Source organism: Sphaerodactylus townsendi, linkage group LG03 (assembly GCF_021028975.2).
Source record: "Sphaerodactylus townsendi isolate TG3544 linkage group LG03, MPM_Stown_v2.3, whole genome shotgun sequence".
NCBI lineage: Eukaryota > Metazoa > Chordata > Lepidosauria > Squamata > Sphaerodactylidae > Sphaerodactylus > Sphaerodactylus townsendi.
This window is the reverse complement of record NC_059427.1, coordinates 13761541-13782265: the sequence shown is the minus strand read 5'-3', so window position 1 is coordinate 13782265 and position 20725 is coordinate 13761541. Positions and strand designations below refer to the sequence as shown.

At 47.3% G+C, this 20725-nt stretch overlaps 1 protein-coding gene across 1 annotated transcript; it reads left to right on the top strand.

The window, feature by feature from the left end:
- Positions 1 to 306: 306 nt before the first annotated feature.
- Positions 307 to 17419, top strand: LOC125428743 (E3 ubiquitin-protein ligase TRIM7-like). The gene is made up of 8 exons (XM_048489351.1): positions 307 to 1091; positions 3526 to 3621; positions 5245 to 5475; positions 10208 to 10230; positions 11127 to 11245; positions 12585 to 12617; positions 13368 to 13424; positions 16509 to 17419. The coding sequence occupies exons 1-8, from the start codon at positions 645 to 647 to the stop codon at positions 17021 to 17023; spliced, it is 1521 nt and encodes a 506-aa protein (XP_048345308.1). The 5' UTR covers positions 307 to 644; the 3' UTR covers positions 17024 to 17419.
- Positions 17420 to 20725: the final 3306 nt, after the last annotated feature.

The window sequence follows — 20725 nt, the reverse complement described above, 5'->3', positions numbered from 1 at the left end:
CCTGCGTGCATTCGTTTCCCGCCCAAGGACCAGCGCAGCGGCTGCGTCCTTGCCACAGCCCCGCCCAGGAATGCCCCGCCCCCGGAATGCCCGGCCACGCCCTGTCATGCCCCACCCAGCCCCATTGGCGCTACGCCACAGTTTGAATCCCACCACCATGGCAACCTGTTACTAAAATGTTTGGATCCCACCACTGATTGTACCTCTTGCCTGTGAAGGTGCAGGCAAAGGGCTCTTTCAATTTTTTCTCCCCAGTGAAAAATGTAAGAAAATTATGCATTTCATCTCCTCCTGTGATCTTGGCGAAGGGCTCTTAACTCTCCCTTGCATTCCAAGGGAAACACCAATAAAGCTCTGGCAGTTCTCCCCTTGGGCCCCTCATCTCCTATCTGATTTGTTTGAGGTATAGAAAATATCTTATATTGTTCTCAGTGAAGCAGGAATATTGCCCCGCTCTTAAAATTCTCCTCCTCTAGCAGCAGTTCTGGTGCAAGGCAACTATCAGTTCATCGCAAGAGCAGATATCTGGAGAATCATTTCTGGTAACTCCCTGTCTGTGCCCAAAAGGAAACTCCGTCTGTGCCCGAAAACAACAGAAACGGAAGCGAACTTGGCAACTCTCCCATCCTGCAGTCGAGGCAGCCATGGCGACTGGGGGTCCCGTCCAAGAGCTCTGTGACGAAGTCACCTGTCCCATCTGCCAGAAGTATTTTAAGGACCCGGTGATGTTCGTAGAGTGCGGACACAATTTTTGCAAAGCCTGCCTGCCCCGGAGCTTGGGGGAGTCCATCGAAAAGGTCTCCTGCCCTGAGTGTAGAGGACCAGCTCAGCCAAGGAAAATGAAGCCGAATCGGCAGCTGGCAAATGTTGTAGAGATTGCCAAGAAACTCAGTCTTCAGCGGGGTGGGATGGAGGCAGCAAAGGCTCAGAAGTTGCAAGGAGGAAATCCGAGAACTTGCGAGAAACACCGGGAGCCCCTCAAACTCTTCTGTGAAGAGGATCGAGCCCTCGTCTGTGTGGTCTGCGATAGATCCAAGGAGCACAAACATCATGAGGTGATTCCTGTGGAAGAGGCTGCCCAGAAATATAAGGTGAGGGATAAATAATTTGGCATCTTAAATGGGAGTAGCTTGTGGAGGATGGAACAGCTCTGTGATGTTTTGCAAGGAAAAATCGAACCACACTCTGAATCCTTGCATTCCCTTATGCAGCTGTGGTGAGTGGGAGAGCCTCTGCTTTACAGGTTCAATCCCCAGCATCTCCAGTTAAAAGAATTAGATGATAGGTTGATGTGAAAGACCCTGGAAAGCAACTGCCAGTCTGGGTCCCTGGGAAAGCAACTGCCAGTCTGACGATCATGATATTTGATTCCATAGCAGGCAGTTTCATGGGCTTCAACTATTTCAACAAAACAGGAACTATACTCTGTTCTACAGAAACATGAGAGTAGGGGCTCAGGGTGGTGAACAACAGTAAATAACAATAAAACATGTAAAATAAGTATTAAAACAGTAACAATTCAGTAATCCACTTAATAAAGAGAACCATTAAAACGGATGGCGTCAAATACCCTGTTGGGGTGAGCCAGCGAACCTAGCAGAGCCTCAAACAGAGAACAGGAATGCCTACGCCATCTGTTGCCCTCAGGGCACGCACACTCACCTGTCACAAGACCCCCATGATTCACGGTCACAAGATGTCCCAGACAAAGGGACAAAGAGTCACAAGACCCCAGGTGTGTACTTGACCCAGACAGGAACGTTTCCTCCCGCACGTATGCAGCCCCTATGAGTCATTGTAATGTGCAACCTTCTCCCCCTCTCCCGCCTTCCCCAAACCCTTAATCAAAGGTGCCAGGGACCCCAGCCCGGCAGATTAAGCTGTGATCCACGGGATCACAGCTTAGATGATGCGCCACTGGCTTCTCTCTCCACCGGATCCTGATATCGCCATGCGTCCTGCGCTTCTATTCGCTTTTGGCGGTGCGCACGTGAATCGACTTCATACCACCTCCCCCCTCTTTGCCCACGAAGGCCAGATGGAATGGGCATCATGGGTTGTAATCCAGTGGGCCAAATGCCTGGCTCATTCTGCACATGCAGAATAATGCACTTTCAAACTGCTTTCAGTGCTCTTTGAAGCTGTGCGGAATGGCAAAATCCACTTGCAAATAGTTGTGAAAGTGGTTTGAAAACGCATTATTTTGCGTGTGCGGAACGGGCCTCTGTTAGTGATATGAATCCCCTGAACTCCTATGAGTTTTACTCTTACGCAAAACCATTAATGTATCATGTTCATATCCTTGCCTGTGGGCCGCATCATAAAATATATATTTTTTAAAAGCATCATGGTTCCACTTCCAGGGTTCCATATCCACAGACAGTAACGCAAAGAACACATACTCAACATATTGTGGCATTACTGTGCCACCTAGCATGATAAAAACATCTATGGATCTATTTGATTTCTGCATGAAATGTTGCTCAGTCAGAGATCACAGCTGTTCAGTTCCCCAAGCAAACTATTTCAGGGGCCCTTTGAACTTGGCCAGAACAGAGTGAAGATCCACAGACAATAAGCAACAGTTCAAAAATAATTTAATAATATAGAAAGTTTAGAGCTCTCAAGGAAGAAGAAGAGTTGGATTTACATCATCCTTTTCTAACCTGCAAGGAGACTCAAAGGGGCTTAAAAACCTCACTAAGAATGTTTTTGAGAAGGTTAATTTTTAAAAAGTTTGGAAGCATTTTTTTAAAAGTCTCAGGTTATTATTAGCCATGCTGTAGGAAGGGCTGAGGCTGGGAGGGGCTTACAAAAGCCCTCCAGGAAGGGGCATACCGCCCAGGTGCACACCATTTTGTCATGTGGAGGGGCACCAGGCGCTAGCTGGGTCCCCGCTTCCGGCCTCTCCCGCAGGCTGGTGCCCTGGCCGGCGCCCAGCAGCTCCCCCCATGCCAGGGTGCTGCTCGCTGTCTGAGCCTTTTGCCGGGGCCATAGGCTGGTTCTCACCCCCAGGGAAGGCAGGAGCCAGCCTGCCGCCATGGTGCCCACCCGAGCCCCCTGCCTGGGATGCCTGCCGCCAAGCCCTGCTCCCACCCGGCCTTCCTGCAGGCTGGCTTCTGACCTCAGAGCCTGCCTGCAGGGAGACCAGGGGGGTGGGGCTCGGCAGCGGGTGGCCCAGGCGGGTGCTGTGGCAGCAGGCCGGCCCAGGAGCTACGGTGCAACGGCGCCTGTCCGAGCCACCTGCCCCCTGGCCGGCTGCAATAAGTGGGGCATGGGGAGCCTGGCGGGTGGGGCACAGGGAGATTTAAAGGTGGAATAGGAATATTCTCTTAAACTAGCATAATCAGTCTTGCCTGGTGTTAGGAGTCCATAAAAGTTGAGAAATAAGAAGAGAAGGCTTTATTCTCTCAGTAAAAAAAACCTCCCACCCATCTCATGCTACATATAATTCATGGTATCTGTCTGTGTCATTCTGTATTCTTTTAAAAACAAAGCAGATCTAAACTTTTGTTTTCTCTTCAGGGTATATTACATGGCTACATTGAGATTCAGAGGAAGGAGAGAGAAAACATTATGGCCTGTAAAGCAGACACAGACAAGAAAAGCCAGGAACTGCTGGTAAGTGTTGTGTGACCTAACTGTGGTAAGTTTCTTAAAGGGTGATTCCCCATGGTAGATTCGACTTGCGTCCGCTGGAATTTTTCTTCATGAAGTCAACTCGCTGTCGTTCCGCACAGCGGCTGAGCTCGTTCTTCCTTAGCCGAGCTCAGAGGGCGGGATGAGCTGTGCACGCCTCTTCCTGCTTCGCATTCTATTGGCTGCCATGAAAAGTTGGCACCTGAGCTCGATTCACCGTTAATCCGCACATTGCTGAATTCGTCTCTCCTTACCCTAGCTCAGTGGACAGGGTCAACTCTGTGCGTCATCCACCCCTCTGCCCTGATTGGTTCCCTTTCTCATGGCGGGAAACGTGAAATTCCTTTTTTTCCGTGCATGTCGCAAGGTCGGAGGAGTTTCCGGCTCTACGCATGCTCTGAATAGTCAATTATGATTGGCTGGCCGAAAACGTGCCATGATTTGTTAAAGGGAAACTAAGCCCTGATTGGGCAGAGACAGGAATGATGCGATTGGCTGGAGTGGCGGGTCGAGTACAACAGACAGTCTGCACAAGCGTGAGCTCGACACAAGTTCACCAAAAAGTACTCCCTCCGAGCAGGGATTGAGAAGACCCAGCTCAGGCGGGTTGAAGGAGTCAGACTTGTGTTGAAATCTGCGGCTGTGCGGACTACCTGGGCTGAACACAAGTCGAGCCCTGCTGGTAATGTACTGTGCGGAATCACTCTAAGAGAATTATTATGGGAAGAGCTGTCTCGATAAGTGAGATGTAGGAAGAGGGAGAGAACGGCTGTAGGATGTGCTTTTCAAATGTTGCTTGGCTGAGACTAATAAACAGACTTCAAATTAGGTCGTGAGGCGTTATGGACACAACAGACTGACGAGGATGGGATGACTTTTTTTGCCTTTAAATCTATGAGCACCTTTTTTTGCAAAGTCCAGGTGAGCCTAAATTTGCTTTTACTTCATGGATTCCCATTTTTGATAGTTACCTGCTTGCAATCCTGTTGCTGATGGTAAATATGGGAGTGTTATTTCTGCACTGAAGGAGCCATATTTAACGTGGTAGCTAATCATAATAAATTCTGTCAGCATGAAATGCGATTACATTTTTGGCTGTAGATTTCACTAGGGATGAGGATCCTAAAGAGTTAATATCTGATAATCATGCCCAATTTGCACCTGTGGAGTTTGAAATCTATCTTGTGGAACAAAATATAATGCCTAGGAGGTGCTCGATGTATTCCCCTCAAACGAATTCAGTGATTTCGAAATCTGAAAGACTGACTGTTCAATAATACTTCCAAACCGAATTCCATGTTGTTACTACTAGGAGGTAACCAGACCCGCCCCCCCCCAAAAAAATCTGGAAATTGAGTATGAAATAGTCATTTCCATGAGGTGAAATTTGGTAGTCTGATTTTCCATAGAAATATTCCTGAATGGCTGCTCCAAGGGGGAGTCCTCAGAAGTCCCGAGGAAACTCTTTCTGTGCTAAACGTTGACGGGATCTCTGTGAAAAGTCAGAAGGGTCTTTCCTGTGTGATTCTCACCCTCTAGGTTTCACCAGGGTTCATTCTGTTCCTGCCTCCCTTCTAATTCCCCATTTCCGTCTGCTTTCTGCAGAAGCGAACAGAAGCTGCGAGGAAGAAGTCAGTGATTGAGTTCAGGAAATTACACCAGTTTCTGGAGGAACAGGAGCGACTTCTGTTGGCCCAGATAGAAAAAGTAGAGAAGGAGATTGCAAGAGAAAGGGATGAGTACCTTGGCAGACTCACTGTTGAACTTTCCCCTCTTGAAATTCTCATCCAGGAAATGGAAGAGATGGCTGTCCAGCCAGCGACTGAATTCCTTCAGGTAAGACAGAGTGTCAAGAACAAGGTGAGCTCTCTTCCAGATGTTTGTATACCTCTGGGTTCCTTTTTCTGCTGCGTAAGAACTGGGATCCCAGCTGATGGAGCTCATAACTTGTTCTAGTATATAGGATGCAAGCAAAGTGCTCACATTAGGTATATATAGGATCAGTTTAAAGGTGAGGCACCCTGGGCAAACTTGGCAGAAAACTTGGTCAAAACCTGAGGCTGAAGCAACCTGGATGCCCCTGGGATGGGCAGCAGCACTCCCACTATCACAGGCAAATTTTTTTGCAATTCTAGGATATTGTTGCAGGGTGCCACTCCGCAAGGAGTGCACTTTAGCACTATCAGCACCAGGAGACTGTCCGCATCATCAGGGAGACTGTCATATGCACCATACTCCAGGAGTCCAGGGTTATTGGTGAGGTTCCTGGTTCAAGGAGAGTTATGGACTCCCCATCAAGTGCCCATCATTTTTCCAATGGGAGCCTTTAATAATTGTTGAGGGCGGCTACAGTTATTAGATCGTCCATAGCACTGGGGCCCTGGATTCAAACTGCTAACTAAGTGCCATCATGATGATGCTCAGATGACTTCTGACAATTTTAATCACCGACAGTCAAGTCCAAGATGACACCCCTCCTCTGCAGGAACATCCCAATTCCAGAGAATCTCCCTGGAAATTGCTCTCCAGAGAACTTTTGTTGTGCATGTGCGTGAGTTTTCTGCATTGCTGTGAATGGGGTTGCAGGCTGGGGCAGCACATTTCTGAGAAAGGCACAGGTCTCAAAACTTTCAAGGTCAGCCCATCAGGAGACTGTTCTAAGCTCGATACCCCCAGGTTTAGGTTTGGTGCAGTTTAGTTCCAGGGGCCAAAGTTATGGACCCTCAAAACTGTAGCCCCCATCTCCTATTAGCTTCCATTGGAAACAATGGGGGATAGGGGCACCCCCTTTGGGAATCCCTAACTTTGGACTCCCTGAACCAAACCTCACCAAACTTGGGGGGTAGCATAAGGACAGTCTCCTGATGATACGCTGAAATTTTGGTGCTGCTAGCCTAAAAACTGCGCCCCCTGCAGGCCAAAAATGGAAACCCACTAAAAATACCCAAAAACGAACCCAGCATTTTGATGCCCCCCCACAAGGTGATGCCCTGGGCAGCTGCCCACCTTGCCCAATGGGCATTACGCCAGTGTATAGGATGCAAGGAATGTGGTCAGGTTGATGAGGATCTCTCTGAGATAAGGGTTCTGTTTGATTGTGAGGGAATCTGTGGTAATTTTTCCTTACTGAGAATGAGCTCTATTAAACACTTATCAATTTCCCCAGTGCCCAGCTATACTTTTACAGTTTTCAATTCTTTCTTTTTAAAAAAAAGAGTTTTGTGGCATCTTCAAGACTAACAAGTTTTTATTTCACTGTTTTTATTCCACTATAAGGAGTGCGGCTCATTCTGAAGTTCAGAGAGGCACATTTGCAATTATCAGCCCAAAGAGTCGCTTGACTGCTGTGTCCCAGACATGGCACCCCGCTAAATACACCATCACAGAAAAACTCAAGCTTTGCAAAGACAACGTACAGACTGGTCAGAACCACATCTCACGTTCACCGTTACACTATAGACTACAATTCAATTTCAAACCAAACATTTAAATTTCATCCAAATACAGTAGGGAATGCAAATTTACTTTTAATGTCTCTGACATATTCTAGTGTTTTCTGTATATCGGAGATCCTTGCATATATAACTGTTTAAAGAATTATTATATTAATTTTAAATAATGTATTCCCAACAGCCCCATCCAAAGGAGGCGGGGGGGCTGAAAGGGCTCTTAGGAGCAACACGACTTGGAGAAATGGAGCATTTGCCCTCTCCAGGGCACTTACTTACCCCGGTGGGGGGGGGGGGGGAAGACGCCACCAGCAGTTGCGTGTTCCACAGCCCCATTTCTGCAAGAATCTGATGTTTTGGGCTGCGGTGGAACTGTGTTGGTTTCCAGCCTAAGGGGCTGAGCTGTGGCTTCCCCAGGGTTTAGGGCCCATTCCACAGCACACGGGCCCTCGGATGTACTGTATGCTACACTTTCTGCAGCATAGGTCCATTCAGCCCTATTGGCTTTTCAGTGGTGAGGAGATCCAGGGTTTTTCCTTGCTCTATGTGCCATCAGAAAGCCCTTTTGGGTGGTGCGGTATTGGTGTTGCAGCGTGCTTCTGTAACCTCTATCTGTGGGTTCTGTGGGGCAGAACTTGGAATGAGTTTGCAACAACAAATTTTAAAAACAAAATGGTTTACTTTCTTAACATACAACATCAAACATCAACATTTAACATCACACTTCAAGGTCCTGTTCAGGTTGCATTTTCAAGTCCTTCTAGATTTACAGAGTCTTCTTTATTACTTGCCAGAGTCCGAATTTCCTTTGCTTTTCAAATGGGATGGCTCCTCAATACACCAAAGGCTTGATGAACAGGATTCAACATGATGAAGGTTTCCAAGAGAACTCTCACCCATTACAAACATTAAAAAACCCTGAAACAATAAACTCCAACATTTACAACTTGAAGTAAAAAATACACTACCCCACGCTTCCCAGTAGTTCCCACAAGCAACATTTGCTAAGGACTTATAGGAAATCCAAGGTCCGAAGGTCTGAGTAGCCTTGTCTCCTCCAAGAGAGCTCCTTGCAGCCTTCTGCTGCTTCTTGAGGTCTCCACCCCTTTCTGGGACAACCACCATTCCTGAGCATGGGGTTACACTTCCTCTTTGGGTTGGATGGGGCTGCTAAATCTCCAGGAATTTCCAGACTTGAAGCAAGCAACCTGGAGCTCAGAGGTATGTGAGAGATGATCCCTGAGCCACAGAAGCGAATATCCCTAGACCTCTATGACTTCTCTCAGATCCATGTAGGGATGTACAATTCCTGAGACTCAGTCAATTCTAATCCAATAGAGACCGATTCAAAAAAAGAGTGTAAGCAACGGGAGATAATCCTGGCATGTCCTGCCTGGGATTGGGGCAAGGGAAGGCTCCTCCCACTATCACACTCCTTTTTTCAAAAAAGTAAAAGAGTGGGGGAGGCAAGGGGATCGCCATTGTGGCGTTTAGGGGCCTTCTAGTGGTTGGGCCACCTACATTGGGAAGGAAGGCAGGCAGTGTTCCACCTTTGCTCTTCCTTCCTTCCTACCCACCTTCAGCATGGCAGTCTAGAACTGAGCAGTCAATAAAGGACCAAGCGGGTGTTTTTTGGGGGCACCTCACATTGTCTTCAGTGGGTCTCTTTTTCTCACCTGCTTCACCCTACTAGCTGTTTATGTTTGTGAAATATTTATTTATTTAAACTCTTTTAAACCTACCTGCTACCAAGGTCTCCAAGGTAACGAACGTTTAAAAAATTGAAACATTTGAATAATTAAAAATATGTTTACCATTGTAAAACAATCCCATAAAACACAAATGAAACAACAACAGTGCCAGGAAAGAGGGCCAATAACGATTAGGCTTAGTTTTTATTAGTTAGACCCTTATTAGTTGGCAGGGTTCAATGCACAAGTTAAACAAAGCTGCCAACTCCATCTTGGTGAGTTTTTCCATGTTTGAGGGAGGGGAGGAAGTTCATTGGTAACAGAGCCCTTCGGGGATTGGTGGTATAGCAAAATGAATAAACAAACAAACAAATATTTCTTCCAAAGCTCCTCTAGCAACTCTAGGACTACCTGGTTTTTCTGATTCTCAACCTTTTCTGTTCTCAACCTTCCTAATGCCGTGACCCTTTAATACAGTTCCTCAAGTTGTGTTCTCAACCTTCCTAATGCCGTGACCCTTTAATACAGTTCCTCATGTTGTGGTGACCCCCAACCCTAACGTTTATCCATTTTACAGATGGAGAACACTGATGCAGAGAGTCTTAGGCGACCCCTGTGAAAGGGTCGTTCAATCCCCAAAAGGCTCCCGACCCCCAGGTTAAGAACATAAGAACATAAGAATTTGCCTGCTGGATCAGACCAGAGTCCATCTAGTCCAGCACTCTGCTACTCGCAGTGGCCCACCAGGTGCCTTTGGGAGCTCACATGCAGGATATGAAAGCAATGGCCTTCTGCTGCTGCTGCTCCTGAGCACCTGGGCTGCTAAGGCATTTGCAATCTGAGATCAAGGAGGATCAAGATTGGTAGCCATAGATCGACTTCTCACTCCATAAATCTTGTCCAAGCCCAGCTTTTTTTAAAGCTGTCCAGGTGCAGTGGCCATCACCCCTCCTCCTGTGGCAGCATATTCCAACAACACCAATCACACGTTGCGTGAAGAAGTGTTTCCTTTTATTAGTCCCTAACCACATAAAATGCATTTTCAAGCAATAAATGCCCCCTGGTTCTAGTATTGTGAGAACCACTGTTCTATAGTATATTCTAAAGCTGCCATTTCCTCAGGTGCACTGATCTCTCTAGTCAGTTGTCATTCTGGGGGAACTGCAGGCTCCATCTGAGGGTGGCAAGCCCACGTGTAAGTGAGAGAGGTAGTGTGAACCATGAAGCCTCTGAAGATGGGAGAGCCTCACCCAAGCCAGCTCCCAAGCCTTGGTTGTGCTGGGCAGCATCATTGAGAGGTCTAGCTCTGGCAAAGGATGAGGGGAAGAGGGGAAGCAGACCCAAAGAGGCAAGAACACATCAACGCATGTTATCTCTAAAATGCAGCGGCAGACACTGTACTCCCTCTCCTTTCTCTCTTCCCTGCAGGATGTCAAAGGCTCCTTTGAGTGGTAAGTAGATTTCCCTTCAAGACGTTGGTAATGGTTTGGATTAGCATGTAAGGAACTTGCCTCCAGGGGAGAGACCATAGGACCCTAGAACATCCAGCATTTCAGAGGTGAGAAGAGGTTCTCCGTCATCCTTTTTAGCACTCCCCTTTTCTTACCCCAAGAGTTACTTCCTGAGCTCTGCTCCCTCATCTCTTCTCTTCTTTAAAAGAAACTTGTCACCCTGCTGCCCTCCAGAAACCAATGGTTGGTGCCTCATCAAGTGGAACTAAGACAAAGCAACATTTTGGCAACTTTTTTTAGTTCCACAGCAAAAAAATGAAATTTTATCTTGCTCAAATACTGCCTTCCATGGCAGGCATGTAGGGATGAAGGAAGGGGACTATTCCAGGGTCTCATGAGGGCACCCAGATTATTGGGTCATATGACCTTGAGATGAGTGGGCAAACACAGTTGTACCCATCTGACCTTTAGCCTCCAAAGCAGCAATTTACAGAATCAAATAAGAAACGCCTGCAGCCCAGTCCAGAGTTCTGGGGTGGCCAGGGATGGCGATGCTGCAGTTCTACCCCGCTTTTTGGTTGTGTGGGAAGGTGTGGGTGGCTGCCTGCTGGCAGATTTGCCCCTCTGCTGGGGTGAGTTCTGTTGGTCTAAGGCCCGCTGCCTCCTGCTGGAGATTCAATCGCCTTGCCCCCCCATGCCTATCAAGATAATTGCATCTGCTTTTCAGAAGAACCTCTCATTTGATGGCTCACTTTGGGGAGCTGCAGGGAGGGGGACTCCTCTTCCCAAAGCAACGCCTCCCTCTTCGAGTTTCCACCATTCCATCCTGTTCCTTTGCTCCACTCAGGAATTGCTGACTGGATGTTTGGGAGGTTGACAGTATTTCCCTCAATCAGGTATGGGGAGAAAGAAGAATTTGGGGATTCATTCACTCCTAACTTGCGCCTGATGTGGATGATCAACAACTTTGACCACGTGACCCGCTTTCTGGAGGCCAATCTGCCACAATTCAAAGGTACTAAAGAGTCTGACTACTGATGTTGACGATTCCTTGCAAATAAAAGGCCCATGACTCTAGGGACCACCGCTTCTTCACCATACTGGGCTCAGAATTCAGATAATCAGATATGTCTAAGTTGCAGCTCCTAAACCTCTGTGCGTGACTCAGGCTCATAGACAGCAAGTCCAACTGGAGTGACTCCTCCTCTGCGGAGCTCCTGTCTGTTTTCTTTTGGCCAGAGAGCCTCGTAATTCCCCAGAGCATTCTGGGAAAGCAGCTGAGATGAGGTTGCTTCCAGCTTGAGCACCTCCAACTGGCGCTTGTCTTTTGACTAGTATTTTTCTCAAGACATTCTTATCAGAGGAATTCCACATTTGAACCTTCACCAAAGGCTTGTAGCATGAATGTTGCTCTCCATAAAACTCTTCGTTATTGCAATTTAGACGGCTTTGGCCAGAAATGGAGGTCTCGTTTTTACACCTGCGCAGTAGACATTTCTCAAAAGGGGGAGGTGGCAAAGGTCCTTCTTGGTGCAGGATCAGAACTCAGTTCCTTTAGCCCTTTATGTCATCTAGGTAAGGGAGCCTCTGGGGGCCTTTATTTACAAAATAATGGCTTGGTTCCTTTTGCATCCCAGCAACCAGTAAGCATCAGGGGAAGGCCAAGAAAAACACAGGCCTGATGCACCTGTAATCTTTTCCCAAGAAGGGTAGAGGGGCTTTTCTGATGAATATTTACCAGAAAGGCCCTCCTGAGCCAGGATATCTTGCTGCAAAAGTATATATTGGGGAGTGATGAATTTTTTTAAAAAGGGAGGCAAGTTACCACTGAGCAATGGCTTAGGCAACATGCTATTGTCTACCAGGGAAGAGGGGTTTTGGGCATTTCCGTGGTTTAATCTGGCCCTGGTGCTGCCACAGGAGGTGGTGATGGCCACTAACCTGGATAGCTTTAAAAGGGGCTTGGACAGATTAATGGAGGAGAAGTCAATCTATGGCTACCAATCTTGATCCTCCTTGATCTCAGATTGCAAATGCCTTAGCAGACCAGGTGCTCAGGAGCAGCAGCAGCAGCAGAAGGCCATTGCTTTCCCATCCTGCCTGTGAGCTCCCAAAGGCACCTGGTGGGCCACTGTGAGTAGCAGAGTGCTGGACTAGATGGACTCTGATCTGATCTAGCAGGCTAGTTCTTATGTTCTTATGTTCTATGGTGAGTGGCCAAAATGGATGAAAGTTGTCCTTTGGTTCCTGTCCATAATGAGCTCCTTTTGTGCTGACTGTATCACAATTGTGCTTAGAGATGAAGTTTGCTTTTCCCTTCTCACCAAACTCTGGATTCCTTTTCCTTCCCTCAGATACCCTGGCATCTGAGCTTCAGCTGCAGAAAGGTAAATGATGGGGATGGATGGAGGACCAAATGCACGGGTGGGAGGAGGGGCGGAGGAGCTTGTCAGAAATGAGAGCAGTCAGAGGTCCAGCCTCTCCTTAGTACAGCAAAAATAAAATTGAGATAAAGAGATGTCATTACCAAACAAATTCAGAAACAGGTGGTTTGTGCCTGTCAGAAGCCTTGCTGGAAAATGGGAATCAGGCTAGCAGCGTTTGTTTCTCTCGCTCTCACATCCTTTGTTTTATCTATGTCAGCGTTTTCCCAAACTTTTTCCCCCTGGCCTGGTTATTTGAATACCTCTCCTCCGTGACCTGCTAAATTTTTAATGGCCTATTCATTAGTAAAATAAAACAATTGTGAATGTCATCCTACCACGCGTCTGCCCGTGCTGCCGGGCTTCATCTGCATGCGGAGGCATTAGGGAGGCCCCAACCTCCGTCATGCCACCAGTATCTGCCATCAACTGTGGGTCCATTCCCAGCCCTTTTCGGGGTGGTCGGCTGGCTGGGGAGGAGCCCCAAAGCTGCTTTATCATCCTGGCTAGGCTGGCTCCAGGTGGGTGGTGCCCTCCGAGCAAGGATGGGTGTGGGGTGGTCGGCGCCAGCCCTGGACATTAGGTGACCCAATGCCGGGTCACAACCCACCCTTTGGGAAATGCAGATCTATGGTATTTAGACCCTATTTAACTGTGTTTTATCTTTTGCTGCATTGAACTGATTTTTAAACAACTGGTTTTTTATTTCATGAGCTGAAGGATTCTGGGAGCGGATGAACAAGCGAGGTGAGACAAGTTCATTAGTAGACGGTGAGAGGCTTTATTATTATTATTCTCTCTAAAGGTACACAAAAAAATGGAGCTGCACTGGTTTTGGGTAACCTCCTCCAACAAAACTTGTCAAGCAGGGCGTAATGCCCATTGGGCAAGGTGGGCAGCTGCCCAGGGCATCACCTTGTGGGGGGCATCAAAGTGCAGGGTTCGTTTTTGGGTATTTTTAGTGGTTTTCCATTTTTGGCCTGCAGGGGGTGCAGTTTTTAGGCTAGCGGCACTACAATTTCAGCGTATCATCAGGAGACTGTCCTTATGCTTCCCCCCAAGTTTGGTGAGGTTTGGTTCAGGGAGTCCAAAGTTATGAACTCCCAAAAGGGGTGCCCCATCCCCATTGTTTCCAATGGGAGCTAATAGAAGATGGGGGCTACAGTTTTGAGGGTCCATAACTTTGGCTCCCCTGAACCAAACTGCACCAAACCTGGGGAGTATCATCAAGGAAGTCTCCTGATGAGACCCTGAAAGTTTTGAGACTGTGCCTTCAGAAATGTGCCCCCCCCCAGCCTGCAACCCCCATTGACAGCAATGCAGAAAACTCAATGCAGAATAAAGATTCTTCAGCAAATTTCTGGGATGTTCCTGCAGGGGGTGCACTTTGGACATATCAGTACCAAAATTTCAGGATATCATCTGGAGACTGTCATGATGGCACTCCCAAAGTTTGGTGCAGTTTGGTTCAGAGGGTCCAAAGTTATGGACCCTCAAAAGGGTAGCCCCCATCTCCTCAGCAAAGAATGTTTAAAAATGCACCCCCTGCAGGCACCAATGTCCTGGTGCAAAAAAAAATTTGGTCGTGGTGGAGTGGCCGCCCATGGGGGGGCATCCAACTCAGGTTTTGCCCAGGGCTACAGTTTGCCTCATTACGCTCCTGCAAGCAATTAAAGATTGATCAGGTGTATATTAATTGAAGGAGGATTTAAGAGACCTTGCTGTAGTCCCTTGGCGGCAGATAGGTAGCACTTGAATCGGAAGAATTCCTTCCATTTCCAGATAGTTCTGCTTGTTCAAGAGAAGTTTATTTGATCAAGACCCCCAAGGGGTTTTCCTTGGCGCCACACACTGCCTGGCCTTAGATACCTCAGCACAGCTTCCAAAGGCCCTCTTTAATGAAAAAGGCTAGTGGACTAGTGGGCTAGTGGGGCATCAGAGGCTGAGTGGGGGAGACATTTAGGAAATCCCTTTCTTTAACTTCCCTCCCCAGGTTCTATTCCTCTAGCGCGGCTTCCACAGGCCCTCCTCGAATGCCTCTAGCTTCCTGCTCCCACAACATTCTTACTTTACCCCAAGGCCCCCTCCCTTCCCCCAGCTTTCAGAGCTGGATTCCCATTTAGAAAGGCCGCTTTATGGAAGCCTTGACCCTAAGAAATCTCAAGCTACATCAGAGGCTCGCTGGAGTCCTTCGTGACTTCCTGGAGGTTATGTCTAGAAGTATAGATACACTTTTTGGGGAGAGATTTTATTAGGGGCTAATTTATTTTGCAGCGATCAAGATCAGCAGAAATTTGGGGGCTGGTTCCCTATGAAGTGCAGATTTTGATCTGTAGGGGAAACTCTTAGCATTTTGTGCTGATTCCCCCCCCCCCCCATCCATCCCATCCCACCCCACCCCTTCATTTTCTGATACCTGCTTCTGTTTACAGGGTGTGTGTGTGTGGGTGTGTGTGTGTGTGTCCTGGCAGCTTTTATTTGAGTCATTATGATATAGTAGTTGAGAAATTTAAATGGAGTCTAGTTTTAATAAGGGTGTATTAGGAATTGGTTAAAAAAACCCTCAAATTTTAACTTAAGCTTCAGTTTTTGGCTAATTAGGGTCATGATCTGCTTTAAGACCCAAGGATCTTGTTTGCCAAATACTGGTAGTTAATTAACATACAGTAAACTTTTTCAGAGTTGTCTCTGAAATAATGGGTGCCAGATGTGTGTGTGTGTGGGGGGCACAATTTCAGTGTTTGCCCCAGGTGTCGTTTTGTATAGCTGTGCCCCTGGGGAGAGCTCATCCATTGGGGCTGTGTGATGGGAGCTACTCCTGGCTCCCAAGCAGAGGACACACAGGAACCTCAAAGCTGTGAGCTCTGAAGAGATGAAAAGAACATGTAAACTGAGGCGCTGATTTCTTGTGGAGCCCGGAGCCACACCACACTCTAATCTTAAAGAGGCTTCTGCTGCAAATGTCTATCTTCTCCTTAATGAGCACCAATTACTTTCCCAGCCCTTCCTCTCCACATGGACAAGCAAGCGTCAGTCATTACATTTCCCTCTATTAAAATAAAGCAGTGACCCCTCCCCCCTCAATTGCCTGTACCTCAAGCACACCTGAGGCAATCCCCTCTTGGTTTGGCAATCACTAGTTCAGATAAGCATATCTTTCTTCCCAACTTCCTCTCACAATTTCCCTCACCTTGCTGTGTGGCAAGACCTCACTAAAGGTGACTCTTCCCCCCATCTGTCAAGACCTGTGATGTAGGAAAAAAATACACATCTGAGAGCAGGAAGAGCACTTTCTCCTCAACCCCAAAATGTCCTGTGTCATCCAAAATACAGAGGTTGATATACACTGGCTCCATCTCGTGCTGACTCTGGAAGCCAGTTTTTGTGACATTCACATATTAGAGTTTGAGTAGAAGAAGAGTTTGGATTTATATCCCCCCTTTCTCTCCTGCAGGAGACTCAAAGGGGCTTACAATCTCCTTGCCCTTCCCCCCTCACAACAAACACCCTGTGAGGTAGGCGGGGCTGAGAGAGCTCCGAGAAGCTGTGACTAGCCCAAGGTCACCCAGCTGGCGTGTGTGGGAGTGTGCAGGCTAATCTGAATTCCCCAGAGAAGCCTCCACAGCTCAGGCGGCAGAGCTTGGAATCAAACCCAGTTCCTCCAGATTAGATACACGAGCTCTTAACCTCCTACGCCACCGCTGCTCCTATTACAGGGGAAAAACTTTTGTGCTAACGTTTTAAAAAGAGGACTGTCGAGAGTGGGCTTATCCTCAGGGTGGCTGGGGGACTGAAAGTAAATGAATGTCCCAGCTGATTTTCTTTCTGTTCTCTCTTTTCACTCCTCCCCTGCAGTTAACGTGACTCTGGATCCTGACACGGCTCACCCACTGATCCTCCTCTCTAAAGATCAGAAGAGCATGGCACTAGGAAACGTGCCTTTATGTCTGCCCAACAATCCTAAGAGATTTGATACATCAACTATGGTGTTGGGATGTGAGGGGTTCACATCAGGCCTACGTTTCTGGGAAGTCAATGTAGGGTGTGAGGGATGCTGGGCTGTGGGGGTTGCCAGGGAGTCTGTGAGGAGAAAGGGCGAGGTCACCATCAGTCCTGAGCACGGGATCTGGGCTTTGGCAAAATTGGGTGATAGGTACATGCCTCTCGCTGATACTCAGAGGAGTTTTCTTAGCCTGGAGAGGAAGCTAAAAAGGATCCAAGTGTGTCTGAACTATAAGTTAAAGCGAGTGGAGTTTTTTGACCTTGACACAGGGGAGTTTCTTTACACATTCTCAGATGCCTCCTTCCGTGATGAAATGCTTTTCCCCTTCTTTTGGATGGTTAAACATGGCAACCTCAGCCTTGCTTAGAATTGCAGTGCTGGGGCTACTTGGAATGTTTTGGAGACTTAGTGGTGTATTGTAATCTGTATGTGTGTTCTCTTACCTTGCTATTTTGCTCGTTGCCCCATTTCAGGAGTGTTCTTAGACTAAACACGCTTGATAGTTCTGAGTAAAACATCTTCGGATTTTACCCTTTCTCCACTTGCTGGGTCTCTGATCTGAGCTGCACCGTTTGGCATCCTTTCCTTCACTTCACTTAAGTCATAGGCAGCCTTCTCCCACCCCCGGCAGTTACTGATTGTTTTGAAGGCTACACCAGCCCATGCAAGTAACCACATTATCTCCTGCTTCTACACATCCACATTGGAGGCAGAAAACATAGCTTCCAATCTTTGCCAGGTTGTGAAAATCACTGAGTGGCAAAGTCATTGTCTCTTAGCTCATCCGATTTCACAGGGTTGCTGTGAAGCTAAGAAGCCCGTCTGCATTCTCCTTGGATCTACTTAGGGGGCAAAAGGGGAATTACACAAAGAATAGTCAAACCAATTCAGCGCCTGCAGTCCCTTCTGTGCAGGGAGCAATCCCTACTGTTCTCTGTACATGCTTAGAGGTCTCTTGTTCTTCCTTGGGTTCCAGGCTTCTGTCTGTTCAGTACAAGGGGAATATTCTGCTCTGCGTGCTGCACGGAGGATTGCAGGAATATCATGCTAAGCAGGAAGAGTTTTTTAAAAAATAAAAATAATAGAAAGGCCCATGTTTGGAGCTGGAGATTGGCTGCAGCCTTTAAATGACATGTATATAACTTTTGCTACCTTGTGATAAGATTTTCTGGCAGTGGGAAGAGTCTATAAATCAGCTATTCCTAAGCATATTTATTTCCTTTATGTAGACACCTCCCTTCTCATTCTCGAGGGGAGTTACAGAATGAGCAAACAATGCATACTGTATTTACTCAAAAAGAAGTTTTTGGGGTTTTTTCCCCCAGGGTCCCCTGAAGAGTCCGACTCTGGCATACAAATTGCAAATTTGCACAACTGCAAATGAGCACAGTCAACAACAGCCTGTACACGTGTCTTTTCTGCTGTGGCCCCACTGAGATCAAGAAGGTTCCTACTTGCCTGATTTTCCATAAATTATGCAAAGCTGAACTAGACACCTCCCTTCTCATTCTCAAGGGGAGTTACAGAATGAGCAAACAATGCATACCGTATTTACTGGAAAAGAAGACTAGGGTTTTTTCCCCAGGGTCCCCTGAAGACAGTGAAGTCTCTGATGGTGTGTGTTATTTAATTAACAGTCAGGAGTGGGTTTCCAAGTGGAATACCCCAGAGTCTGCTCTGGTAAGCCCAGTGTGCCCCTCTTTTAGTAGTAGTAGACAAGCCTTTATTGGCATTCCAAATACAATAAAACAATTGTCCATAAAAGACAGATAGATACAACAAACATTCAGAGTCTTATCAATAGTGTAGTGAAGTCATTACGGGCGACGCAAGGAATAGGCGAGACGCAGCTATAACATCCGGTGGAGAGAAGCCAGTGGTGATATAGCATGATCCGTGGATCTGGCTACTCTGATTGATGGATCTGGCAAATCTGCTGAGCTGGCAGTCCCTGGCACCTTTTATTAGGGTTTTTGGGAAGGCGGGAGAGCGGGAGAATGTTGCACAATACATGAATCATAGGGGCAGCGTACGTGCGGGAGGAAACGTTCCTGTCCGGGCCTAATCCATACCTGGGGGTATGCACCTTTTGTCCCTTTGTCCAGGACATCTTGTGACCCGTGAGTCACGGGGGTCTTGTGACCCATGAGTGTGCTTGCCCAGGGGGCAACAGATGGCGCAGGCTCTGTCTGAAGCTCTGCCGGGTTCGCTGGCTCACCCCTACAGTGTAGTCCAAATGGACTCATCAAAAGTGCCTCTTTTAGTGAAAGGAGTTGGGGTTTGTAAAAGTATTTGCCAAGTCTGTGAAGGAAAGATTTTCTCTGTGAAAGAAGTTTAGTGGAAGGAAGTGTCAGGCCCAAACCAAGACGGGCCTGGCACCTTGCATGTCTCCATCAAGGCCACTGCTGGGTTTGCATTATCATCGCCCGAGGCTGGGAAGGTTTTCTATGGCTTGCTTGTAACTAGTTGAAGAGGCAGAGCTGGTTCCTTATCTCCAGATTCCTGGAGGAGGAAAGTGTCTGCAACTTTTACAACAATACTTCTTTATCCCCAATCTTATGCTGATGTTTCGGGAATGCGAGGGAGGGGGGATTCTGGGATGAGCCATGTGGCAATGTTTAGGTATATACTGGGGGGCACGGGACAAAACGCTAGCTTTGGCTTCCTGAATCTTGGGCTGACACAGTTCCAATAAAGCTCTTGAAACTTTCCTGAGTCTTGTTTGCTGACTGGAGTAACAGACCCTCACAGGAAGTTTTGTTAAAACCAAGTCAAAGAACTGTCTGAAACAACTGAAGAGTTAAGCCAAGTATTCCTGCCAGAGAAAAATAAAAGTTTAATTGGATGTGCTGTGTGGTTTCCGGGCTGTATGGCTGTGTTCTAGCAGCATTCTCTCCTGACGTTTCACCTGCATCTGTGGCTGGCATCTTCAGAGGATCTGATGTTGGGAAATGCCAGCCACAGATGCAGGTGAAAAGTCAGGAGAGAATGCTGCTAGAACACAGCCATACAGCCCAGAAACCACACAGCACCCCAGTGATTTCGGCCGTGAAAGCCTTCGACAATACAAAAGTTTGATTATTTCTGTAACTTATTTTCTTGTTAAATCTATAAACGTTCCATCTCTGTTTGCTTGTTAATAAGCCTCAAGGAGTCATTTAAGAGTGCCCAATCCAGCCTAGTAAGAGCAGTTAGTTTTGGAGGGAAAAAATCACCCCACAGAGCTAACAATATACCCAAGAGCAGAGGTGGGATCCAGCAGGTTCTCACAGGTTCCCGAGAGTAGGTTATTAATTATTTGTGTGTGCCGAGAGCGGGTTACTAAATGGTGATTTTGCCACGTGATTTTTGCCTTAGTTATGCCCCTCCTCTCAGCAGTAGCGTGCAGAACTTGAAGCAGTCTAGCAGGAGGTGCACCGGCGTGCGTGGCAGCCTGCGCCTGTGTGCATTCGTTTCCCGCCCAAGGACCAGCGCAGCGGCTGCGTCCTTGCCACAGCCCCGCCCGGAATGCCTGGCCACGCCCTGTCGTGCCCCGCCCAGCCCCATTGGTGCTATGCCACTGTTTGAATCCCACCACCATGGGAACCTATTACTAAAATTTTTGGATCCCACTACTGCCCAAGAGGTGGCAGTTAAAATAAAGTTGATAGAATCTCCTCAAGAGCCTTAGGTGTGTGCTCACTTGGTGTGCTCAAGCCAAGTGATGATAGCAGTGGGATACAAACAATATCACTAAATGCAGTTTTCTTATTAATAAAAATAAGAAATATTAAGTTTTGTGAGAGAACTCTGAGAGAAAACAAACAAAAAAACCTCACAGAAATGGCACCACCAGAAGTGCAAAAGGCAACAGGAGATGGCAACACTCAAGAGCTTGTGGCAGTAGAGACATCTCCTGAGGAGAATCCTAAGCAAGATTCGGAAATGACAAAATTGAGAGTGGAGTTAGCTAAAATTGAAGCAGAAAATAAAAAGGCTGAAAATGAGAGAGCTTGAAGCAGAAAATAAGAGAACTAGGATTGAGGCAGAATAAAATCCAGCTGGTTAGACTCCAGGCAGAAAGAGACAG